Source organism: Psammomys obesus, unplaced genomic scaffold (genome assembly GCF_907164565.1).
Source record: "Psammomys obesus unplaced genomic scaffold, mPsaObe1.curated_primary_1811, whole genome shotgun sequence".
NCBI classification, from domain to species: domain Eukaryota; kingdom Metazoa; phylum Chordata; class Mammalia; order Rodentia; family Muridae; genus Psammomys; species Psammomys obesus.
In genome coordinates, this window is record NW_026587216.1 from 24,650,770 (window position 1) to 24,677,877 (window position 27,108).

The 27,108-nt window shown below is 38.2% G+C and overlaps 1 protein-coding gene across 1 annotated transcript; it reads right to left on the reverse strand.

Moving 5' to 3' along the window:
• Positions 1-5: 5 nt before the first annotated feature.
• On the reverse strand, positions 6-25,501 carry Terf1 (telomeric repeat binding factor 1; the record flags this gene model as incomplete). The annotated part of the gene is made up of 10 exons (XM_055603574.1): positions 25,198-25,501; positions 22,712-22,807; positions 18,495-18,616; positions 16,874-16,960; positions 13,540-13,689; positions 12,882-12,988; positions 9,985-10,044; positions 6,884-6,972; positions 3,996-4,102; positions 6-62 (listed from the first exon to the last, which is right to left on the reverse strand). Coding segments are annotated over exons 1-10 (1,170 nt in total), but the record flags the coding sequence as incomplete, so codon positions are not given.
• Positions 25,502-27,108: the final 1,607 nt, after the last annotated feature.

Consider the following 27,108-nt stretch of genomic DNA (forward strand, 5'->3'; position numbering starts at 1 on the left):
TTTCCCTCTCCATATTTTCTTACACCACACTTCAAAACTCTGTCCTCTTCCCAAAGCCATGCCTGTTGAAAAACAGAAGTTACTCAAATAAATATTCATGAAAGAGAATATATCTGTTGCAAATGTTATGTTTGCAAAGCAATGTCTAGTTTCTTAAAAATGAAAAAAATTTAATATACTTTTGTATATAAGAACACATACACCCACATGGTTTTACAAAACCTTACTTAGCGTTACTGTGTAACATTTTAGGGTCATTTTACAGAATCTGTGACAGGACAGCTAAACTATCATCTTACACAGCTTTCACCTTACTCTTGCCCAGATTTTCACTCCACATTTCTCACAGCACTCATAACTATTTAGTATTTCACTGATGAACTCAGTGTAAATTCTGCTCTATCTGTTTTGGGGGAGGTACACACATTCACAAAAGTACAAGTCTTCTGTAAGACAGTCTTCCAAAAACACAACTACCATTAATTGAAACACAATTTAAGATGAGAGAAAATGCTGAAAATAATCTTGAATGAAATCTAATAGTTTGTATAGAGAAAGTATTAACACTTAATATTTGGTATAGGCAATCAATTGTTACTTCTTTTGGAATGACAGAAGGGGGTTTGAGTGTCTAACACTATTTGTACACTAATGCTCGCAGCTGTATTACAACACTAAAATGAGGAAGCAAGTCAGGTATTCATTAATGAATAGATGAATTTGCAACATATAATAAATAAGGAATACCATTTATCCTTCAAAGGGAAATTCTGACAATATACATAAGCAGTAAGAATATTATTTTGCATGAAATAATGTAGATATGAAAGACAAGTACAGGGGCTAGAGAGATGCCCAGTGGTTCAAAGCACTTGTTGCTTGTCCAGAAGACCTAGGTTCAGTTCTCAGCATCCATATGGTAGTTTACAACTATCTGTAACTCATGTTCTAAAGGACCCAATGGCCTCTTTTGACCTGTTTGGCATCAGGTATGCTTGAAGTACACACACACACACACACACACACACACACACACACACACACACGTATATTCACATAAAATAAATAAATCTTAAAATAAAGAATAAAAGTGCTATACGATTTCACTGATATGAAGTGCCTAGAATGGTCAAACTCAAGAGATAAGCAATAAAAATGGCAGTTACCAAGCATGGAAGAAAAAGGGGAAAGGAAGACTGTTTTAATGTGTCCAGAGTTTGTTTTGAAAGATCTGGATTATAGTGATGATATGAAAATATGAATGTTTAATGCTGCTACACTACACACTTAAAAATGATTAAGATGTGATGGAGGGAGGGTTCAGCATTTAAGAGCATATTTTGCTCTTACAAAGGATCTGAGTTTTGTTCTCAGAATTGTGATGGGTGGTTTACAACCACTTGTAATTCCAGCTACAGGGAACCCGACACTTTAAGTGCCTTAATCACATGCACAGAGCCCTACCAAAAAAAAAATATATATATAATTAAAAATAATAATTAAAAATCTTAAGATGATAAATTTAACATTTTGCATATTTTAATGCAATTTGAAAAAATATAAGATTCATATTAGAAATTTCTGGAATTAAAAAAAAACAAAAAACAAAACTCAAGGTTGCCTGAAGACAAATATGAGATGAAAGCTGTCTTACAGATGACTGAATACCAGAGAAACTGGCACTGACCATAGCTACAATGCTTGTAGGTTTGTATGAACAACCATTAGCCTGTATCTTCTATTTTGTACCTTCAAAATGATATAATTCATGTTAAAAGAAAAGATTTTATAATAACTCACATTATGTAATCTTTATGTGTAGGGGGTTTGTTTACTTTTGAAAGTCATTTACTTTTTCCTTCAGTGGAAAAAATTATTAAAATTTTCTACAAATTTTAATCAGGCAGGCTCAAGTACTTTTGTTTAACAGACAAGAAAACAAAGCTATCCAAGCAGGCATTAAGTAATTTAAATTAAAAAAAATTAAACAACTGAAAGCCCCAATGCATCAAAAAATTAAATGTGTCAGCCATCTTCTGAAACAAGTTCTCTTCACAAAGTCAATAGTGGGCAGATGAAAAATAAAACCAGATGTCGGAAGTGTTCATATTAACTTTTGTGGCAAAGGAAATAGTGGCATAATCAATACCTGTATGTTCTACAGATTATATGGTAGATAGATACCTTCCCTACAGGAGAAAAACTGTTCTCTTATAGTTATCTATAAATGACAACTGAATCTATTCTCAAATCCCACTGGGAAAGATTGTGTGCAGCAGAAATTTCTGATGTCCAGTCTGACAAGCAAAGCACTTGGAACGCACCACTCCCATTCCCAAAGGGAAAATGCAATAACCTGAAAACTAGACTTTTTATATCCATCAGAGAATTAGTCATGGGCAAACAGAGGAGAATCAAAGCAATTGCTCCTGAAAATTGGTTATGGTGAATGCCTGTAATCTTAGCACTAGAGAGGTAAAGGAAGGAAAAGCAAGGATTCAAGGGCAGCCTTGGCTACATAAAAAGTTTGAGAGCAGCCTGAGCTACATGATAGCATATTTAAAATTAAAAACAATAAATTTACAGGGAGCAGAGTGCAGGAACAAAAGTTCACAGCTGGAGTCATTTCTAGCAGGGACAATGAACTAGAAGTGAGCTAATGGCAGTTAATGTTTATGAACCTCACAGTGAAAAATTCAAGGGGCCCAAGACTTAAGTTTGACTTCCTTGATCTCCACCATGTTTCAGGATAAAGATAATACAAAATCCATTGCTACTTGTGTCGGGGAAGGGGAGAATAGTATTCTGAAATACTCCCAAGTTCAAAATACTTCCAGAGCATTGCATTTTCCACAGTGGATACCTGTTTTCAAATAATCTAATTTTACAAAATCCTAATGGACGATCTGTACACCCCTCTAGATTTCCTCTTTCACTCAAGGTGTAGTGGTGGTAAGGAGACAAGATGCATTCACGAAGACAGCCCAGTACAAACATGTACACACACACACACACACACACACACACACACACACACACACACAGCCCAGTACAAACATGTACACACACACACACACACACACACACACACACACACACACACACACACACGAGGCCTAGAGATTAGACTACATTATCAACTTGAATGAAAGTGGTCTTATGTAACCCAGCATAAAAATAAAAACAAACAAACAAAAAATCAACTAACCAAACAAACAGAACAATGAAAAGGAATAATGGGCTGATGAACTAGCTCATTGGTACAGCAGCACTTGTTTAGTATGTACAGGTCCTACCCACAACATGTTGATGTACAGGAAGCAAATCAAAGTAGCTATTGATTGTTTTTAACTACTATGCTATTAGGATAGACATCTATGCAAAATAACTTTGAGCCACAGGAAATGATCCTAGTGGTCTAATTCTCAAAGTTCTTACACTTGAAATGATCCAAGTGCAAATGTGTTGGAAAAAAAATAAAACACATCTTAAATTGAGTAGAAAAAATGTTCCAGACATAGTAAAACAACAAGGACTAGATTTATTGATCTGTTATCAAGAATTAGAAAATCTGATAAACTACATCAACAGTTTCAGATACTGAAAAAAAAATAGCATTCTGACTACACTAATGTACACGAACCCTGAAGCTGACCCAGAGTTAATAAAATCTAATCAAAGCCAGACTTAGTGGCGCACACCTTTAATCCCAGCAGAGGCAGAGGTGGAGAGGCGGACAGGTATGGAGAGGCAGAGGCGGGCAAATCTCTGAGTTTGGGGCTAGCTTGGTCTACAGAGCAAGTCCCAGGACAGGCAGAGCTACATAGACAAACCCTGTGTCAAAAGACCAAACCAAAAACAAACCCAAAACAACAACAAAAAGTGATCTTCTATGTGGTTTTTAAGTGCTTAGAATCTTATTTAAGTTAGATGTACTAGAAAAACTTGAAACACCTTAATGTTTATAAATGTTATTCAAATATGGTGAAAAATACCTGTTTTTTCTTACGCTTGTGTTGTCCATTAATGTCTGGCTGATTCTTTGACATACATAATGTACTGCTTCCAGCCGTTCTTACATTTCTTTTTGTTGTTATCTCACCTATGGATAAAAACACTAACATTAAATACGGTTTCACAATAGAGGAAAGGGTGGACTTTGTGTGTGTGTGTGTGTGTGTACATATACATGACAAAATGTAAATTAAAAACCATGTATTTATAAGCAAATTTTATACACCAAAGAAATAACAGGACAACATTCATTCATGGATGACATAATTGGCCCTTCTCATGCTCATGATCTGTGTTATAACATAATTTCAAGTAAAATTTTCAATCAGGCTCTTTGTATAACTTGACAAGATTCTAGCATCTACCATGGTTCCTGTAGTTCTTTATGAATATGCAAAGCTCTTTCACCTCCTCACACTGTAGTTTCCAAAGCTACTCATAGGTGGGCAATTAAATAGATGAAGGAAGTCACACAGATAGGCTGTGGAGTATACTAGCTTATTTCTACTACAATGTCTTATAGCTTTTTTAGAAAGTGTTACACACTAGGCTGAGAGTTGAAATAAAACTTGCTGTCTTGAAATCATTCACTTGGACCCATTACATTGTCCACGAGACTTGAAGTCAGTACAACTACACTTAGATCACGCAGTTATTACAAAGAAACAGTTACTGAGATATAACAGCATGTTGTAGGAATTCACGAAGACCCAACCATATTGGAAACTTCATATTTATACTGGTTGGATTCCAGTCAGGAAAATGGGAATGCCATGAGCTACAAACAAAAATCTTAGTACTGGAAAGAGTGTTTAAACAGTGCTAGAATTGGAGAGCAGAGTAAGCATAAATAGACAAATTCATAATTATAACTAGATATTTTAACACTTTTCTCTCAGCAGCTTTTAGAACATACAGGTAGGAAATAAGAAGGAACTAGAACATCAGAATGGCACTATTACATAGTTGACCAATGACACCTTTAAACATCCCATTTAATAAAAGAATACATATTCTTCTCAGGTGTGCATCAACAACAATCACCAAGACAAATCAACAGTGGGATGGGCCATTAAAGAAAAATCCTTTAAGGGGCTGCTCAGAGGATTCAGTAAGTATGAGTTTTTAGTATGCAGCCTCGTTTTCCTGGTGGAAAGACAGAACAGACTCCTAAAAGCTGTCCTCCGACAACTGACACTTCGGATGCTACAAGCAGAAAGATTGATGGCTGCAAGTTCATGGCCAGCTTAGGATATAGGTCTCTTTTTGTGTACAAACTATTCTCAGACCATAACAGAATTAAGCTGAAAACCAGTAATAGAAAGATATATGAAATACCATTCATTTACTTAGAAATTAAACTAGCAAGTTCAAATAATCCATAAATCTAGCAAAGTCTGAAAAGAAGTAAAAAAAATCACTTTAATTAAATGGAAACCCAAAACCAAAACAGTAATTAAGAGGGATTTCTAGCATTCAGTGCATGACTAGGAAAACCCAGTCGTGTAAGAGAAAAATAACTTATACATAAAGACGGGAACAGTCATGTTAACGTCAGACTTCTCCACTGTAGCAACTCAAAATCTACTTGCTTGTGAAGCTATGACCAAAAAGAACTTCTAAAAAGTATTATACTTAGACAAGAAGTTTTAAAGAAAAAAAAAGACAATAGTTTTTGGCATATAAGAAATTTGGAAATTAGAGACTTAAAAAAGATTCAGACAAAATAGGAAATAAAGTAAAGACACAAGGAAAAGGGAATCAAGATTGAAGGATTCATGGAGAATAACTTAAATCAATGAAGTAGACTTCCATAGGGACTGTATTAAGAGCACAATGCTACAACCTGATCACATAAAATGTAAGAACTAGGCATGGTGCCATACACAAGTACTTCCAGAACTCAAGAGGCCAAATAAGAGAATCAAGAGTTTGAGAGAGGACTAGACTACACTGCCAGACTCTGAACTGAACAAGATTATTTTAATTTAGGTTGGTAAAACAACCAAAAACAGGTAATTAAGAAAAACAGAAGATTGGCTTTTGGGGAAAGATTTTTGCTTAAATCAGTCCACACTCTAAAGCTTATATTTATAATCACAGACACAAGTAGAACCAATACTTAAGACACAAGTAGAAGCCAAGCATTTCGTATTCTTTATTCAAACTTTAAAAACTACATTCATACAGCTGGAGAGATGGCTCAGAGGTTAAGAGCACTGGCTGCTTTTCCAGATAGGCCTGAGTTCTATTCCCAGCAACCACATGGTTGCTCACAACTATCTGTAGTGAGATCTGGTGCCCTCTTCTGGTATGCAGGTGTACATGCAGGCATTGTATACAAAATAAAATAAATAAATCTTTAAAAAAACAGAACTACATTCATTCATTTATGTGTGGGCATGCACATGTGTGCCTGTGGAGTTCAGAGGACAACATGGAACACTTGCATATATTTTATTCAGCCATGCATTATAATGCTGCTGGCAATGATTCGACATTAATGAGCCAACACCAGAGTGTCTTCAAATAGAAACAAACATAAAACAAGACTGTATATTGATTAGTTGATAAAAATGTTACTGAAGAGCAAAGAAACCTAACCCTTTGTATTTTCCCTTTAATTGCTGATTCAGAATTCACTTATTCAATGTGAATAATGAGCTTTGATTGCATTTATCACTCAAGTCTGAAGTTGCTGAATACAGCTAAGCAGAAAAACAGTGCCACTCTCATCGCCAAACAAATCAGACTAGACCACCCACGCCAGCTAGCTTTGTAAAGCCAGCTTCTTCTGAGGTACTGTGCTGAAGCGGTAAGACAGCAAGTATGTCCTCTCTACTTCCAAAACTATAGTGACAGTACTCACTTTGAATAGCTGTCATTCTTGCTTCTTTATTATTGAAATCTGGTTGACTGCTGCCGTGTTTCAGCTTAGACAAGACATTCTTGTGAGACCTAAAAGACACCAGAGCTTGTGACTAATTCCAGAGACCAGCCTTTGCTATAGGATCTTCTATACAGGCCTGTTTGTCTTGTTGCTCTCCTTAGTCACCCATGTTACCTTTTAATATTCCTATCGTCAAACTTCCCTTTGCTTCATCTTTCTACAGCTCATGTACTCAGAAATCAAGATTCTGTCACTTTTCCAAATAGACTGAAGGAGAAAACCAAACCAAATCAAAATAACTCCCAAACTGCAGAGAATTTATTTTCCTTCTCTCCTGTGAGTTCTACATCATTTTCTGCAGGAAAAATTTTCAAAATTTCTTCATCTAATGGTAGATCACTTACTTTATAGCTTCCAAGACTTTTTTTAAGGTAAGGTTATACTAGAAATAATGGATGTGGCATCTTTTTTTAACAATCCTGCAAAGCTAGCATTATTCTAATTTTATATAGAAGCAAATTAGAACCTAAAAATCAGTGTGCCTAATCTTGTAGGTATGTTACCCCAACCTAATATGTAGACATTTTAGCTCTACTTTTATCCACAAAACACTCTACGATTAGCTAGCAAATCCTTTCACACCTTTCCTCTCCTGAAAGGTTCTATTGTATTCTCTAGAACGCTATTGTCAAACTCTTCAAACTCTTCACCGATAAGTCTAGCTCCCAACTCCACTCCCACCTCACGTTGGGACAATATTATTCTCCTTTTGACCTTTTCAAGAAGAAAGCTTAATCTTTAACCCCCATAATGGGTCACATGATAGGTCTTCACGTGGTTTGCTTTTACAATGCTCAGGATAGAACCTAGGTCCTCCTTACACATGCTAAGCAAGGGCTCTATCATTGAGCTCTATTACCAATTCCATTAGTTTTTACTTCGTTTTTCTTTTTCTTTATTAATTACACTTTACTCACTTTGTATCCCCCCCTCCCGTGGTTCCCTTCCTCCTCCAGTCCTGATCCCTCCCTTCCTCCACCCTCTGAATGTGTGCCCCTCCCCAAGTCCATTGATAGGGGAGGACCTCTTTTCCTTCCTTCTGATCCTAGTCAATTAGGTCTCATCAGGAGTGGCTGCCTTGTCCTTTTCTGTGGCCTGGTAATGCTGCTTCCCCGTCAGGGGGAGGTAATTAAAGAGCAGGCCAATCAGTTCATGTCAGAGACAGTCCCTGTTCCTATCACAATGGAACCCACTTGGATACTGAACTGCCATGGGCTACATCTGTGCAGGGGTCTTAGGTTATCTCCATGCATGGTCCTTGGTTGGAATAGCAGTCTCAGAAAGACCCCTGTGCTCAGATTTTTTGGTTCTGTTGCTCTCCTTGTGGAGTTCCTGTCTTCTCCAGATCTTACTGTTTCCCACTTCTTTCCTAAGATTCCCTGCACTCTGCCCAAAGGTTGCCCATAAGTCTCAGTATCTACATTGATAGTCTGCAGGACAGAGCTTTTCAGAGGTCCTCTGTGTCAAGCTCCTGACTTGTTCCCTCTTTTCTCCTTCTTCTGATGTCCAGCCTCCATTAGCCATCAGGAAAATGCAAATCAAAACAACCCTAAGATTTCACCTTACACACATCAGAATGGCTAAGATCAAAACTCAAGAGAACACATGCTGGAGAGGTTGTGGAGAAAGGGGAACCCTCCTCCACTGCTGGTGGGAATATAAACTTGTACAACCACTCTGGAAAGCAATCTGGAGCTTTCTCAGACAACTAGGAATAGCGCTTCCTCAAGATCCAGCTATACCACTCCTAGGCATATATCCAAAAGATTGTCAAGTACACAATAAGGACATTTGCTCAACCATGTTTGTAGCAGCCTTATTTGTAATAGCCAGAAGCTGGAAATAGCCCAGATGCCCCTCGGTGGAGGAATGGATGCACAAATTGTGCATCTATGTATATCTACACAATGGAATATTACTCAGCAATAAAAAAACAAGGAAATCATGAAATTTGTAGGTAAATGGTGGGATCTGGAAAAAATCATCCTGAGTGAGCTATCCCAGCAGCAGAGGGATGCACACGGTATATACTCACTCATATATATAGACATATAATATAGGATAAACCTACTAAAATCTGTACACCTAAAGAAACTAATCAAGAGCGAGGACTCTTGCTAAATGCTCAATTCCTATCCAGAAAGGCAAAGAAGCTGGACATTAGTTTTTACTTCTTAATGAATGCCACTCCTGCTTCTACCGAAATCTCAGCCACCTAGGAATACTACGCATATCACCCATCATTCATTCTTCATTGCCAATCATTATCTTTCCAGGAACTTCCTGTCATTCACCTATCTTTCTTACATCTAAGAGGCAGGTTCATGCCTTCAATCTTAGCAGTGAGAGGCAATGCCAAGTGTGAAGCCAGCATGGACTACACATAATAGTCCGGATAGTCAAGGTGACATATTGAGGCCTTCTCCTCTTTCTTCCCAAAGATATATAACCCATACGGTGATTTTACGGACAAATCATAATATTGGGATTCTCAAGTCCTAGTCACCAATCCCTTCCACACTAAGTTAGCCAACCCCTCCCATATACCCACTCAGCAATCCAACTGATCTACTTCCGCAATCATTTACGCAGACTTTCCATTTTTGGGCATGTTAGATTGTTTCTCATAGCATTTACAGTAGATCAGAAATTTTTCAAATAATTTTATATAATTGGAATATGAAATTTTAGAAGCTATCAAAAATTACAGCTTCTAGTCCTTTACTGTTCTAGCAGTGAATTTGTTTTTAATGACAGAACATGAGAATAAACTCATGTGCTCCTTATTTGTTAGTTCAATATTTTATTAGACACAATATAAAACAATCCTAGATCCTATATCAAAGTCTTTATAGTTAAGAAATTTCAAGGCATTTCAGGGTCTTGAATATCTGTTGAGCTAAAAAGGACTCTGAGCTATATCTAATCATAGTATTTACATACTAATTATAACATATTTAAATCTACATGAACTGTTTTCATCAGTGATTTTAGGGACGAAAAATATCAATTTACATTACCTTATTAAGGATTCTGTATCCACTAAGGATTCTGTTTCTGTAGACTGTTGGCCATTAACACTTTAAAAGAAAAAAAAAAAAATTAAGAATATATACAAATGAAACTTTGTATAAGGGAAGTACTTGGCACAATCAAGACATCTTCCAATCCACAAAAAAAAACTTTTTAAAATGGAAGCACGGGTAGATTAAGACCTATATAGTCCATTAGAAAGTGGCCAATTTTTGCTAAGATGTGCTTAATGACATACAACTCAAACCTCCCCCAAACACAAGTTAAGCATAGTTAATGCTGCAATAGAGCATTTATCACATTTGTCTTTAGAAAACTCCTATTCCATGTTTCTTTTAACAGCTTTTCTGGAGTACAAATGATACATGAAACCATAGTTTAATGTATATAATTTAATGAGTTCAGCGTTATTTTCTTGTCTTTCTAACCAGTCTCAAATTCAACTTTTGGGAGATTGTGGTAGTGGGTAGGAAGTGAGATGAGATCTTATGTAACTCCAGCAAAAATCAAACTCATACCATTCCTGCTTTAGTCTCCTAAGTGCTAGCATAAAAGCTATGAACCACATCAACTTGAACCTTTTCTCCCTTTAGTGCCTTTTGCTGGCACTAAAATAGCATCCATAAACACAGTATGACCATTTTCAATCACATTCTTCCACTGGGTCTACTTCTCTTTACTGAAATCACATTTGCTCTTGCATCTATTCATATATTTTTCTCTCTTTTTCTTTTCTTTTTCATTCTTGAGACAGGGTCTCATGTAGCCAGGTTGGCTTCAAACTTGCTACACAGCCAAAACAGACTTTAAACTTCTGATACTGTTTCCACCTCCCAAGTGCTAGGGTTTCAGGTATATGTTTCCATTCTAGGTTTTATGCTGTGCTGGGAATCAAATCCAGGACTTTATTCAAGATTGTCCAGTACTCTATCAACTGAATCACACCCATAACGCCACATCTAAAAACCTTAACCAAGGCATACACACCTTTAGTCCTAGAACTCAGGACCTCTGTGAGTTTGAGACCAAAGCATAGGTCTACATAGCAAATTCCAGGCCAACCAGGGCTACAGAGTGAGACCCTATCACAAAACAAAGTAAAACAAACTACTAAAACCTCTGCCTATCTTAACACCAATATTTAAATCTTATCTACAGTTTAGCAATGAACTATAGGTTTTGCGCTATTACTTGTATTGTATGTAGCCTAGGTTAGCTCTGAACTCAAGATCCCTTGCTCCAGCCTCTCAAGTGCTGGGATTACAGGTATGGGCCATCATGCTTATCTTAGAAATTTTTTCTTTCCATATAATTTCACAGATAGAACATTGTTCTGACAAGCTGGGTAAAGTTATGTACCCCTATGATTCTAGAACTTAGGAGGTGAAGGAAGGTAGATTTAAGGTTACTGGTATATTACCACTTTTGTGCTTTGTGGTTATTAAGTAAAATGTGTTACTTGAATCCAAGCACTGAAATAATGCAAATGTCACCTGATAACTGAAATGGCTCTGAAAAAAAGGACTGGAAAGGCTGCAAATATAGTAGATAGCCTGGTCAAAAATACATTACTCAGCCATTAAAAAACATGGAATCCTGAAACTCTCAGGTAAATAGAATGAGCTAGGAAAAAAAATCCCCAGTGAGGTAATTCAGACCCTAAAAGGCAAATATATACTGAACATCTCATCACCAAATGAAGCTTCCAGAAATGGGAATGGATTATGTCTAATTGAGCGGCTGTCAAAGGGGTCCCATGGGAACTCCCAAGTAACTTAGGCTATTGTCAAGGCTACTTACTGGTGGCTTTCCACAAACTGACAAGGCTGAAGATAACACCTACACAAATCACTGAGCATGGAGAAGTCAACTTGATGCTTTCCCAAAATCTTCACTCCTGTTGATTAGTGTTCATGGTACTGAAATGTACTTTGCATGCTACCAAAGAAAAAAGGTAAAGAGAACCCAGCCACAAACCCTTCAGTCTACAAGGGCGACCTTCCTATGAGATACACTGGTGCAACAGTGGCTCAAAACCTGTGAGAGTATCCAATCAGTATCTGATTTAAGGGCCACTCCATGACATGGAACACATACCCAGTGCTGCTTGAGTGGCAAAGAACCCGAGCGCAGATAGTCTAGGGGAAAACCAAATACTAGTGTTCTGGGTAATGGTTGCTGTTTCTTTCCATCTCTGACAGAAAAGAGAGCCAACTCCCACAGTTGTTCTCTGACACCTCCTGGCTCCCAAATGTTAACCTTCCCACTCCTCAGCATACATTCATATGCCTATGAATGTAGCATTTGGGTGTGGAAGCAGGAGCATCAGGATCTGTTCAAAGTCAGCCTCAGTGACAGTGAATGTTGACTAAGGCCAGCCACAGTTCTATTGCCTTACAACAGATATGACTAACTAGTATATTTCCTCTGGCATTTGGGGCAATTGTTAGTCATTTGCTTTTTGAGTAGAGCACCATATCTTTGAAAATTATAGAGAATAATACCTTAAAATACCAAAATAACTTAGAACATACAAAAGGCTGGTGAGATTTGAGCTCAAATAAGAGACAAAAATGAACCATGTTTCTAATTTCAACTTCATTTCTTAAGCACCCTTTCACTAAAATTAGTAAATAAATTTAAATACATTCAACCAATATTTTCTCACTTCCTATTTTGCTTAACATATAATTCATATAAGTGAAAAAAATAACACTACAGTTCTCCAAATATTCAAACTATCAATTAGAGAACACACCAATTACTCAATTGTTACTTTTAATGGCTTACTAGTATCACTTATGTTAAAAACAAAATATTCCTAAGACCAAACAAACAAAAAACAAACAAAGAAACAAACAAAAAAAACTAAGAGTATACAAACCATTTTCCTTTATTCAAATTAACGTCAACTTCAGTATTAGCAGCACTTGGCTTATCACGGGAAGCTAGTCTCTTTGCTTTTTCATTTTCCACTACTTTTGTTGCTGCCTTTAAGAAAGGTTGATTATGAAGGGGAAGGAGGAAAAAGAATGCTTTAGGCATTTTTTAAAAGTAGCATGTAGTCTTCTTTGATAGCTACAGCAGAAGTATCTGTTTACAGGTCAGCAGAAAGGTACCAAATTATTTTCATAATTCTAATGCAGTTTGCAACTCCCTTAGCTTTTGTTTGGTTTATAGGCATTATGGAAGGCTGTGTCTCTTATAAATATATTTGATAGACACAATGTTCTCTAGGCAATTTTAAATACAATTTTAGTGGCTTGGAGACACCGCTTAGCAGTTAAGCGCTCAGCACCTGTATCCGGTGGCTCACAACTGCTGCAGGGAAGGGGAGGCCCTCTGTGGGCCTCTGCAGGCACACGCCCACATGCACACTCACATACACACCTACATATTCTGAAGGAAAACTACCTCAAATTAACAAAGATGTCAACTTTAATACTCATTAACTGAAAATTTGGATGACATTTTAAGACTTTCTCTTTAAAATACTGTCCTTCATTATAACAATTTCTCTTGCCTTGGGATAATATGTGTACCTTCATTAGAAATGTTGATGATTTTTCATTTAGCACATGATTCACATAACTCTTAATTTTCTCCATCATGTGGTTATAGCTGAAGCGTTGAAAAAAGGAGTGGAATGTGTCTTTCTGAGAGAGTACCACAAGTAATTTCCTTTCTAAAGGCTAAAGAAAAACAGAACAGTATTAATAGAAACCATAAATTTCAAGTAAGCGTTTGCTTAAAAAACAATTTTGTAAGAATGAACTCAAAGAGATATAATTAAGCATTGTAATTCTGCTTTAAAAGACCCATGTATTGTCTTTCTTTTTAATGCCCCCACATTTCTGAATGTTTTATTTCAGATACATAAGAGGAAACAGATTATAAATGTAATTGTCTATTACCCAGCTTAAAAACAAAACATTATCAATACAACTAAAGCCTGTTTATGTCCATAATCTGATCCCACTCTGTCCTCACCTATAACTACTACCCAAAATTCAGAATTTACTATTGTTATAAATTTGTTAGGCTGAGGGGATGTGTACAGCTTGTCGGAAGCAGTGCTTGGGCTCCATCCCTGGTACGGCCACCTCCTCAAAAGTCAGTTTCTTTACATACGTACAACGTATACGTGTCTGTAAATGGTGGACAGTATTGTTCACCAGTCTTCATTTTTTTAACACATTTTGGTGTGTGTGTGACGCATCTACACGTGTGCTCATGCGTGCATGGAGCAATGCCAGTCTTCCTTGACTGCTCGCCACTCTATATATTTTCAGACAGGTTATCTAGGGATTCTCCAGTCTCTCCCGCCCAACACTGGGATTACAGGTTTCTGCCACCATGTCTGCATTTCTATGTGGGTGTTGGGAATCTGAACTCAGGTCCTCATGCTTTTGCATAGCAAGCGATTTACTTCACTGTACCATTTATGAAGCCTCATGGCTTTACTTTTGTACAAATGGTATCATTTGTATAGGTATGATTTTTTTTTTCCTGAAACTTGCTATATTTCCCTTAATTCTATGTTCCTGGCAATTACTGATGTTACTATGTAGAAAAAGTTATTTGTACCACTGTCTAGAATACTGACGAACCATCACTTATTAATTTAGCTGCTTAAAGAACTTACGTTGTTATTACTGCAGTGATCAAACATTTTCTCTTAATTTTTCTCTGTGCTCAATACAAATTTTTCTTAAGCCGTAGTTGTTTCAATGCAGGATAAGCAATAAATATTGAACTTGATAAAAACAAAACAAAACTAGACTAATTGTCTCAGTAAGATCTGGATTTTCCCTGTTTGTCTTTAAAACTTCGTGGTTTTTAGAATGTAGAGCAAACATAAAGAGTTATTCTAGGATATTTACCTAGAAATGAAACTCACTGGAATATGTGCTCACATATTTTGCTAAGACTCTCTAATGCACCATCTTGTTCTCCAGAGAGTAAGGTATGCAGGCATCAAAGCACTCTGCCATCTTCTGAGCCAATTTTTGGTGTTTTAATCAATGAGCAATCTGAGAGTATGGGAAATAGTTCAGTGAGTCAGTTGGTAATGTCCCACTGATTATGCTAATCCTTGGGAATTTGAATACTTCCCCCTAAGTGCTTAATGTTTATTGGCCATAAGTTTTCCTCTTATGAGGCAGAAGCAGAGTAGAGTTTGAATTAATCTAGTAATACAAAGAAAAAAAAATACATGGCTAGGAAATTTAAGAAGATCATAGGCTCTCAGCTGAAATTTCTAGGGTACTATGCCTCAGAGAAGGGTCAAATCAGATAATGCCTTCCATACCTAAACCATAACCTACTCAAATAGGACAAATCAGTTATTAACTAAGCCGACTACCCCCTCAACTCCGTCTACTAGTACATGAAATTACATTCAGTAGTTTTCAGGCAGATTAAACCCAGTGTGATGGTACTGTCTATTTGCCATGAAAACCACAGGTAAGGTCTTCAGAGCAACTGGTGTTAACTACTTTAGAAAACTCTTGGCAGCACCTACTAAAACCAAATGACTGTTACTTGAAAGTGAACAGCAAATGAGTATGTCTAGCCTATTGCTCAGAAATTCTACTCCCAAGTATACACTGAACAAAAGACTGCATGGTCTGCTCCTCAAAAGACATATTAAAGTATTTTTCAGCAAAGACTGAAAAAACTTAAATGTCTAGCGCTGAAAAGATAAATTACTACCTATTCATGCAATAACAACAGCAACAAAGAAATGAACAAACTATTATGACAGGGAGATCACATATCAGTTTTTATCATCACAACCTTGCACACGATTCCATTATAAAACAAATCTTTAGTGGTAGAAGACCGATTAGTAGCCACCCTGGAAGAGACAACCATTTTCTCAAATGATTGGGAGATTTGATGAGATTCTAGGTTTTGGGAAAAGATCTTACTATAGCCAGGCTAGTCTTAAACTAAGGACATCATCCTCCCAATCCCCCCACCCCCACTACCATGTTTGAGAGCAGGATTATAGGCAGGTATTATACCATGCCTGGCTCATCTTTCTTTCTGATAATGCCTAGGACCAAATCTAGGCTTGTAAATGTTAGGTGAGTGCTAGAGTGCTGCCACAGAGCTACATTCTGAGATAGGTTGTTCCCCGATGTAGGGGATCTCAAAACAACTGTGTTCCTTGGTGTAAACATACATACCTCCATACTTAGGATACATTATTTCCTTCTAGAGATATGGATATTCAACAACAATTTTACTAAAAATATAAAATTATCTTCTTTTCCTTTGAAGGTGGTTCAATTTACCCCAACAACATTGTTTTTAATATTTTAACAATCTGAGGTCTATTAATTGTATTAATATACAAACTGCAAATGATCATCTAACAAACTCCAGCTGGGTTTGATGGTACATTCTTAAGATTCTATCCGAGAAAAAAAGAAGGAAAAACAAACAAGGGAAGGAGGGAAGGAAGGAAGGAAGGAAGGAAGGAAGGAAGGGAGGGAGGGAGGGAAGAAGGAAAAGAAGACAGGAAGGAAGAAAAAGAAAGGAAAGGAAAGGAAGAAAGAAAAGAAAAAGGGAAAAGAAAGTACAGAACATGGGAAGGGGCGCAGTATTGTAGTCACCAGCTCCCTATGTTGGTTCTGAGCCCTCGAAATGTGGTGAATATCAAATTGGACATATTGTAAATATAAAAACCTGATATTAAAAAAAAGGGTACCTAAAATACTAAATCTTTGTATTGATCAATATTAAAATTATTTTTAATATATTAAGTTAGATAAAGCATTCAGTTTCTCCTTCAATTTCCTTTCTCTTTTCTTCAACCCATATAAACAGTTGAATAATTAATTCTATCATTTTAATGTAAATAGTTACCGTGTGAGATTCTGGATCACCCAGTATCCTTTCAAACACTTCTTCTGCTTCCTTAAAACTGCCATTTTCCATACAAACAGCTACAGCCTTAAAGATGAAATATACAAACATTAGGTTGCTTTTTAAAATACTCAACCATTATTTGACTAAGTAAATGCATAAAGTCAGGTCTGAAAGACTTTATTAAGACATTTTTATGCATTTTATTTGATAAAGATATAGTCATTTTTCAAATGATGAAATAATTATGGCTTAAAAAGATATAAAAATTCTCAGTAGCTCTGTCCACATTTATAATATGTTCAGTATCCCTAGCAGGAATTAATAATTAGAAGTGAATTTATCATATGGAAATGATCCTGCTGCTCATTTCCATATGCTCTACCGTATACCCACATTCCACACAGAACTGTTATGTGAATGTGTATACAGTGGCAAAAGCACAATGCACTAAAATGTTACCATCACTGTCTAAACTGTCTGGAACAAAGTCAGCTTTCTTTAGAGCCTCAATGATTGTGAAAAATAGAAAAATCTGTTCTAACTTGAACTCTTACTAGAAGCAGTCATTTTTCTACCCAATGTCTTATTTTCAGGTCCTAATTTCACTTGAATATAACCATGCTAGGGAAAGTAGGAAACCAATTCTTAGTGCAACTTAAAGCTTTGACTGTAGTTAGCTGTTTGATTTTTCTGGTTTCTTATTCTTAAGCAGTCTACTAAAATTCAAGTCTTCGTATGGTTACAATTTTTCATATTCTTGTTTACAAAATCCACGCACAGCATGTGTGAGGCCCTGGGTTCAATACGCAGAAGCACAACCACAACCCCACAATAAACAAGGAGGCCCATACCAAAGCACTTGCTATCCCCCACCCCCATAGTCACAGTCTTTGGTAAAAAAGTGGAGTGCATGAATCCCTAGTTTTAAAGTTTGTTTGGTAATCTTTAAATAGCTGCAGTGTTTCCTGCAATATGGAAGCAACATACACCTAACTATGAAGCATTAAGTTCTGGGCCTGGTGCTCACGTGAAGATTATAAACCAATGGTCAATTTTCTAAATGAAAAGATTTTCTTAAGATTTTCACTAGGTTTATATATAGCACAACTCTGACAGGTTACTTTTATATGGATGTTAATGTTTCCATATTCATGGCGGTTAATATTCATCTTTAAGTTTACTAGACTTAGAAGCATATTTCCAGAATGCTTGATTTAACTGAGAAGTGAAGACCCACCCTGAACATCAGCAGCACCATTCCATGGGCTGAATAAAAAAAAAGAAGTGAAGGCTAGCATTCATCTCTCTCTGCTTCCCAACTTTTTCAGTTTTTTTTTTCCTCAGAAGACTTACTTTTCTTTATGTATATAAATCTCTGTGTGTGCGCACCTGTGTGCAGAGACCAAAACAGGGAGCTGGAGTCACAGGTAGTTGTGAACTCCTAATGTGGGTACTGGGAACTGAACTTGGGTCTTCTGAAGAAGCAGAAATGCTCGTAAGTACCAAGCCATCACTACAGCCTCTCCTTAATTGCTTCTCATTAGGCATTTTCTATCAGCAATGAGAAAAGTAATTGATACAATATTCTAGCAAAATAAGCACAAAATAATATTCATACCTGAATTTTAATTAAGTTCCGTATTTCCTCATGAAGTTTGTCATGTTCCTTTTCAATTGAGTCCCAAATCATCAGGGCTGATTCCAAGGGTGTAATGCGCTCATCACTTTCAAATTGTGCATCTTTAAAAACAGAACAGTAAATTAACTGAAAGTTCAGGAGGACCTTAAATACTTCATTCTTTTTCAAAATTACCAAGTATATATACCACATGCCAGGGACTTTTCATTCAGAACAGTTTAGGAAAATGATTTTCCTAAGTTAATTTGTCCACTAATATCCATTTAAAGTCGATTCTTAAATGGAAAAATAAAACCTCTGTAATTATAAGAATAAGAAACTTTTTTTTTTTTTTTTTTTTTTGAAACAGGGTTTCTCTTCCTAGCCTTGGCTCTATAGTTGCTGGCCTTTAACTCCTGATTGCTGGTGTTAAAGTGTGTGCCACCACTGCCCAGCTTTAAGGAAAAAAAAAATCAGAAGCTTTTTATCTATCTATCTATCTATCTATCTATCTATCTATCTATCTATCATCTATCTGTCTGCCTGTCTGTCTATCTGTAGCTCAGGTTGGCCTCAAGCTCCAGTTCTTCCTGTCTTGCTTCTATAGTGCTGGGAATACAGGTATGTGCCACCATGCCCAACTGCTATTTTAAGTGTCTGGAAGGCAAAAATCCTCTTATGAGATCACACTATCATATTTTAAATTTTGGGAGCAGAAGCTACTTACTACCTATATTCTTCTTCTAAAGCTCCCGTTTCAGAGTTGTTCTGGTTCCTTTCAATGAAATAAAGGAATATATTCAAGAGAATTTTCAAGCTGGGTATAATGTTGTACATTAACTAAATAGCACATCCATATGAGCAGTTTCAAGGATTTTTATTTTTTGTTGGCCGCTTTTGGCATTTACAACATTTTGGATTAAAAAATTATTTATAATCAAGTTGTTTTGAGTACTTAAGATACAAACACAAAAAAGAAACCACCATACAAGGTGACACAAGTCTATAATTCAGCACTTCAGAGACTGAGGCTGGAGCGTCACTGACAATTCAAGCGTAGCCTGGGTGAGACCTTGTCTCAAAACAAAACAAAACAACAACAACAAAACCCCAATTCTTGTCCATGTGGAATTCTAATAGCCACAAACAACACAAAGTAGACAAGTCAATATAACTGGTACTTTCCTGGAAATACATCATTATGCCATTGGTTCCTTATTCTACTTCAGAATTATTCAGAAATTTTGAAACAGAGATGACTAGGTACATCTGGACATTGCTTAAGTTCTAGAATATGGCCTAGGAATGCAGTTCATTAGTTGAACATTTACTCTATTCACATGAAGCCAAGTGCTGTAAGAAAAAGAAATAATAAAAAAGGATAATGAAAAAATAACCAAGAAATATAGACAGGCTAGAAAGAGAGAGTTTAGGAAAGCTGAGGTGAAAGAAGGTAAGGTCAAGGTATATAAAAGTATTCTTACTAATAAGTAAAGGTTATCTATCAGGCTACCATCCTTGTTCTCTAAAGTAGGAGCAGAAATCTAATAAAAGAGATTGCAGCTAGAAAGTGGGAGAGGAAAAATTTAGTAGCTTTCCCTCATTCCAATAAGTTTGTTGAGAAAAAAACCTAGTTCACAATAAAATAAAGTAACTGGAAACAACCTAACTCAGGAGGTAAAAGATCTATACAATGACAATTTAAGATACTGAGGAAGTTGAAGACATTAGAAGATGAAAAGCTCTCTTGTTGGGATGGTTTTGTGAACTGTGCAGTCAGACGCTAATTTCTGTGCCCAGAGATCTGATTGCAGTCTGTTGTGGACATTGTCATTTCTATCAAGAATCTCCTGTCTCAAGGTTGTGTAAAAATTGTTCTCTATCATCTCTGATTGGATAATAAAGAACTCACTAGCCAACATCTGGGCAGAAGAGAGACATAAGTGGTTCAAGGTTGGTAGGGGCAGGGGTTGAGAAGAAAGTTGCAATGAAGAGGGGCCATTAGGAAGGCCACCAGGGACTAAGAGGAGGTCTCCATGTGAGAGTTGCCATGAGAAAAAAGATGGAGCAGGAGCAGTCAGGGCGAGACTAGATGTCAGGTAACAGGGCACGTGGCTGGGAATAGTTCAGACCAGCATAGACAGGTTAGAAAGGCCCAGCTATAGTGGTTTGAAGCTTACTGATAAATGTAATAAGACTTTGTGTCATAGAAAAAAAATCCATTACTTTTACATCCTTCCATATTCATGGACTGACAAAATATTGTAAAAATTGCTGCTATTATGGAAGTGATAAAAATCCCACTTATATTCTTCATAGAGCTGGGGGAAAAACTTAAATTCATGTTGAAAAATTAAAGACCTCAAATAGCAAAAGCAATACTAATCAGAACAAGCAATGTTCTAGGGATCACATAAACAAGCACCTTCCCTGTAACTAGGAAAACAGATGGAAAAACGTAAAATAAGCTTGCAAAGGCAAGGAGTATGTATGTAATAGAGCAAAGACAAGGAAGCAAAACAAAATTCTGAAGAGAGGCTCCTTGGAGGTTTCCTGGGCTTATTTTGGATGGAGTTCGAAGATCTGGTGGAGCAGGCAGGGGAAGAGGGAAATAAGAAAAGCTTCTGATGGGTTCCTTTATATTGGGTTGGTGGACTAGAAACTAAAGAAACTGAAAACACAAGACTTGCTTTTCCCCACAGGGCATCAGCTAAATTTTGTTGGAGGCCTGTCAATTCCTAACCTCAGATCTTACAAAATAGAGTTAGGAATGGTGACACACACCTGTGTGGCAGAAGCTGTGGCAGGAGGACTATGAGATTCCAGGCAGCCTGGGGTATATAAAAGTAAGTTTTTAAGATGAGAAAACCTGCTATATACATTTTTCCCCCTTGAAATAATTGTTGCATTTTATAGCTCTATGGGACTGAGACTGAAGCCAAATATGGCACCCACTATCTACTTATAATCACTTAGCAGTTAAAATGCAACTAGTCCAAACAGATATGCTTTAAGCATAAAATACTATGTCATAAACTTGACATAAAAATAAGATATCTCATCAACCTTTTGTATATTACTTGGCATATTTTAAAAATATTGGATTACTGGGTTAAGCAAGATACCACTAAAATTCGTTCCACTTCCTTTTAGTTGTCTTAATTTAACTACTAAAACATTTTAAATTTTAAACATAAACAATCACTGAAAGATTTAGAAGAGTTGTATATACTCAAAATTCAACACATAAAGTGGGGGGCTATAGCTTGATGATAGCACATTCACCTGGCAAGTCAAAGGCCCAAGGTACATGGCACTGCCAAAAATCCCAAACAAACAAACAAACAAACAAAAACTATTGTCTCTTTTGAGTCAATTATGATGAAATTATAATTTTGAGTCAATTATGTTTCTTGCTAGCTGATCTTGTAATTTTTATCTAAGATATATATCTAAAATAGAATTCTGGCACATTTAAAGATTAAGCCATTAGGTTAGGGTAGATGTTTGGCTCAGTGGTATAGTATTTATCTAATATACACAAGGCCCTGAGTTTAATGACTGTCTCTTCAAAAATGAATAAACAAAACAAATCAACAAGAGTTACTCAAAAAATCTGTTTGCCCTTGTTTTGAAGGGAAGATTCCCTGGAAAGAAACTAAGATACACAGAGTAACTCTTGTATGTAAAGAATTGCTAGGCAATTTAGGATATTCTGGCACATCTGATTTACAAAAACACCCACCCAATTATGGGCATATTAGAAGTTATGGTCTGCAATTTTCCAACTGTGTACACATCAGCCTGTTATCTTTTTCAGCCACAGACCGTAACTGCAGACAGCCCTCGCTTCTGCATTTGCTTTAGTTGTGCCCTATAGTAGTTTCCTTCTTGTTAAAATATTCCATCCTACAGGGAAGTGTCTAAAGAGTTAGGAAATAAACAACTCAGAAATCTGAAGTTATCCAGAGAGCTCCAGCGCCAGGGTTCCTGGGCTGCCATACATGTTGTGGTGAGCTTTTGACAATGTAACTTTTAGGTTGTCCATGATCCTTTAAGGAACTACAATAAACGAACTGGTTCACCAAATTAGAATTTGTTGTCAGTGTTACTTTGGTTTGTTAAGAGTTTCATATTGGGGTAGAGTGTTAACCTCTCCAGGAATGATGTCAGACAACAAGCCCCCAATTTCAATATAAAGAAAAATTTGTATTTACCAAGGGATTTTCCTGCTGCAATTCTTGCCAGAAATTGACATATATATACAGTTCTCAGTTGGTGAGCTGTAAGACTGGGTAGTCCATGAATAATAGCTAAAAAAAAAAAAAAAAAAAAAAAAAAAAATTATTAAAATATTATCACAATCTAGTAGGCCCACCATGGCTCTAGAAGATCCACTTCTAATCTGGAATTTTAGGTTGGAAGACACACCTTTAATCTGAGCTACACCTTCTGCTGGAAGCCTGTATAAAGGACAAAAGAGGGATGTTCTCTCTTCTTACCTGCTTCCTCCCACCCTCAATATATAACTCTTCTCTCTCTACATATATGTAGATTCACTCTATAAGTTGTTTTACTCTAAAGAACTCTGACTAATACTCAACAAAAACTGATCATAAATGTATAACTTAGATTGTAATTAGTTAATCTTTAAAAATCAGAAGTTTTACAATATACTGTTCTTATAAAATGTAACTCAAATATGAAATGAATACTCAAAATTGCTTTTACGGGTAGTACCAAAGAAAGATTCATATCTAAATTATAAGATGTATCAATTCAGTACTTTTAAATTTATACCATGAAATTCTTTATATTGTAGAAAATATTATATGTAATAGATATAACATGTCAAGGTTTCCACTGAGCTTGTTCAGGTCATAAAGATCTACTTTAAGGCATTTATTTCTCAAACATTTGAATACCCACAAAGATGTGCTTGGGAGCAAATATGCACACCATATCTCTGGCTCTCTCTCACACACACAGGACAGGGAACAAACTCTCATTCTTCAGGCACTGCCAATTTTTTTAAACGTTTAAATAAAAGATTGATTTATTTTATTTTATGTGTTTGGGTATTTTGCCTGTGTTTGTATGTGTAACATGTGCCTGCTGAGGACAAAAGAGAGCATTAGATCCCCTGGAACTGGAGTTCAAGCCTCTGCCACAGGAATGCTGAGAGCCAAGTTCAGCTTCCCTGGAAGAGCAGCTAGTGCTCTCAACTGCTGAGCTCCCCACCCCCTTTTAAGACAAGGCCTTCCACTGGCCTGAAGCTTACCAAAAGTGGCTAGGCCAGCTGGCCAGTGATCCACCTGTGTCTTCCCAATGCAGTGAATACAGGTGTGTCAAGCTGTTTTTGTATGGATCCTGGGGATCAAACTCAGGTTCCCTGGCTTGCAAGATAAGCATTTTACAAGCCACTGTCTCCCTAGGCGCTGCCCCCACCCCCCACATACACACTTCTTAAAATTTTCTACATTCATCTGCTATAGTTTGGATCTAGAATGCTCATCTTAAGTCTTGGTCCACATCTTAGCACTTGCTGACAGACTGTGGAACTTTAAGACATGGAGCCTCATACAGATTTTAGGTCAATGAAGTTGTCTTTTAAAGGGACTATGGGACCCTTGTTCCTCTCTCTCTTACATCCTGGCATCAAGCAGTTTTGCTTCTTCGCAGCTGCCACTTGGATGTTCACTGCCACCTTTGAAATCAGTTTGTTCTCCCTGGGTTACACTGCTCTACACTTAAAATAACAGGGGTAGTTGTGATTACACCTTGTGTTTGAAGAATTGCCAGCTTTGCTCTTGTGCTTCAGTAGTACAACACCAGGATGAGCTGACTCGTTATGGCTTGAGGGACAGAACCACCTCTTCTCTCTACAGACTAACAGACTCTCTACAAAACTAACAGACTGCACCTGCATTAACTAAACAGGAGTTCACGACAGCATTTCCACCTCTAATCTCTTACCATACAGAGAAACCATACAGCCTGTTCTCAACAGAAGTTTTTAATATCCCCAGGTACAGTGAAGTGACTCCAGGATTTAATTTCCCACTAAATCCCACAGGATTTAATGTTCCTTACCCATGCCATGGCTCCAGCTTCATCCGTAAGGACAGTTCCTTAAACACTTAGATGACACACGGATCTGGAGCATCCCTCTTAACCCACCAGTACCTCAGAATAACTAACCCACTTCTCTGTAAATAAGATCGCCTAGCTAACTTGAGCATTACTACAGCTGAGGTACAGTCTGTCAACATGGCTTGGTGAGGATTGCGGGTTAAAGGTTACATTTTTTTTTTTATTGTCAATACAGAGGGCCACAGGAGCATTACTGGAAAGCTGCTGTGCCCCAGCAGCTTCCGTTATCGCCTTTTGGCCGGGGTCTGGCTTCACCATCCCCGACAGGCTGTCCACGGGGCTTGCAGATGAACGTAACGCCACCTGACTACGGAGCCGGCCAGCGGGCGAACGAGACAGCTGAACAGGGCTAAGGGGCGACCTAGGTGGCGGGTAGGTGGGCGAAGGGGGCTGGCGGCTTTTCTCCGCTTTAACCCGTCCCGTCCTTCCATCGAGCTCGTTTCCGTTGTACCCACCGACCAGGGCCACAGAATGGGGGCTCGCAGCTTCACAGGAGGCCCGTCATCCCGCCCGGGTGTGCGCGGACGGGCAGGCCTCGGCTCGCACTCACCCTCGGCGCTGTCGCGAGTCCTGCGGAAGTCCTCGGAGCGGCCATCGCGGAAGGCCCGGCACAGAGACAGGCAGAGGAAGTCGAGCATCCAGCCGGCGGCCACGGCCTCCGCCTCGGCCACCAGCTCCGCGTCCTCCTCCTCCTCCTCCTCCTCCTCCGGGGCTCCCAGCTCCACCAGGCGCTCGAGCGGCTCCGCGTCGTCTCCCGCCGGCTCCGTCATGTCTTTCTCGGCAGAGTCCCCGCTCCTCCGGCCCGCACAGCCCGGCGATGCCGCTGAGGTGACAGGCTCCGCCATGTTGTTAAATCGGCGCCCGCGCTCCGATTGGCTCGCGTCGGCCTGGGGGTCAGCCAATCGCGCCGCTAGGATGGGCTAGTTGCTCGAGCTTAGCTTCTGATTGGCTAGGATCTGCTAAATTCCCTGTCAGTCGGAAGCAGGGTCTTCCGGATAGGGCGAGTAGGTTAAGGATAATTTTTAAGAAAAGCAATCTGCGCGGGAAAAGGAGAGTTAAAACAGAGCGGCTTTTGCCTGCGGGTTGTGACTGTGGAGCAGCGCTTCTGTAATGGCAGCAGCACTCGGGAGGTGGAGCAAGGAAGATGAGGAGTTCAGGGCCAGCCTCAGCTAGAGTTCAGGTCAGCCAGGGGCACATGAACGCTTACCTCAAAAACCCAAACAAATAAATAAAGCTTGTCGCCTTGTCCCAAACGTAAGCACGGGTATTTATTTAACCGAATTCCAGCGAGATCACACTGATTGTTTTCCCCACCCTTGAATGTTCATCTTCAGAATCCGTAAATGGCTGCCAAGAATTTCAGGAATGTTTATCTTAAAAAACAGAGCAGGTTTCAGGAAGGGAAATACTATTTTAGGTATTCCTGTTGGTGTTGGAGCACATACTCAGGTACACCAAGTGGAGCTGTATAACTTTGCTCTCCAATTATCCCCGTTTGGCTAATAAAGTTGCTGACAGCCTGGCTAGGCAGAAGAGAGGTAGGTGGAGTGAAGGTGTGTGGCCTTTTGGCATCGCAGACAGACAACGAGAAGGAGAAAGGAAGGAAGAAGAAAGTCGCCGTGGGTTAGGGTAACCAGGAGCATGCGGTCAAGAGTAGCTTGCTCTTAGGACTGATCCGATGGAGCAGAAGCACGTGCAAGTATTATGGGGATTTTAGATGGGAAACAGTGAAGAAAGCTTAGAAGATTACTATCTGTCCAGCTCCAGAGTGGCTTCTGTGTCTTTTATTTATAAATCAGAGGGTTGGAGAATAACTGCTGCCATATTAATAACCAGCATTAATTTCTATTTATAGATTAATTAATTCCATTTACATATTCTAATACTTTAAAGCTTTTAATATATCATGTGAGTATAGCATCAGTGTTCAGCATTATACTTTTCTCTCCCCTCCCTCTCTCCCTTCCTTCCTTCCTTCCTTCCTTCCTTCCTTCCTTCCTTCCTTCCTTCGTTCCGGGGATAGTCTCTCACTAAGTAGCCTGACTGCCCTGGCGCTTATCTGTAGAACAAGCTGACCTCCAACTCAAACCCACAGAGGTCTACCTTCCTTTTCCTCCTGAGTGTTAAGATTAAAAGTATATGCCACCACAACAGGCCCTGGCTCTCTTCTTAATGGGACATAATCATTGTGGTGTGAAAGCTAGGCTTGCAAGGAAACAGTTGTTCTTATGTTGCAGGATATTTGATCTCATTTTGAACCCCCACCCCCATTGCTCCCCAACCCTCCTGCAAGACCAATATCGTGAACTGTAAAAACCTGTTTTTAACGGAGCCAGGCTTTGATCCTATAGGTTGCTGTTTACAGTAAGCAAGCGCTTGTGGTATGGGTCCACCCTAGTATACACCTTTAATCCAAGACCTTTCTATAAACAGGATTAAATGAAGTTAACCCTAGGTCAAG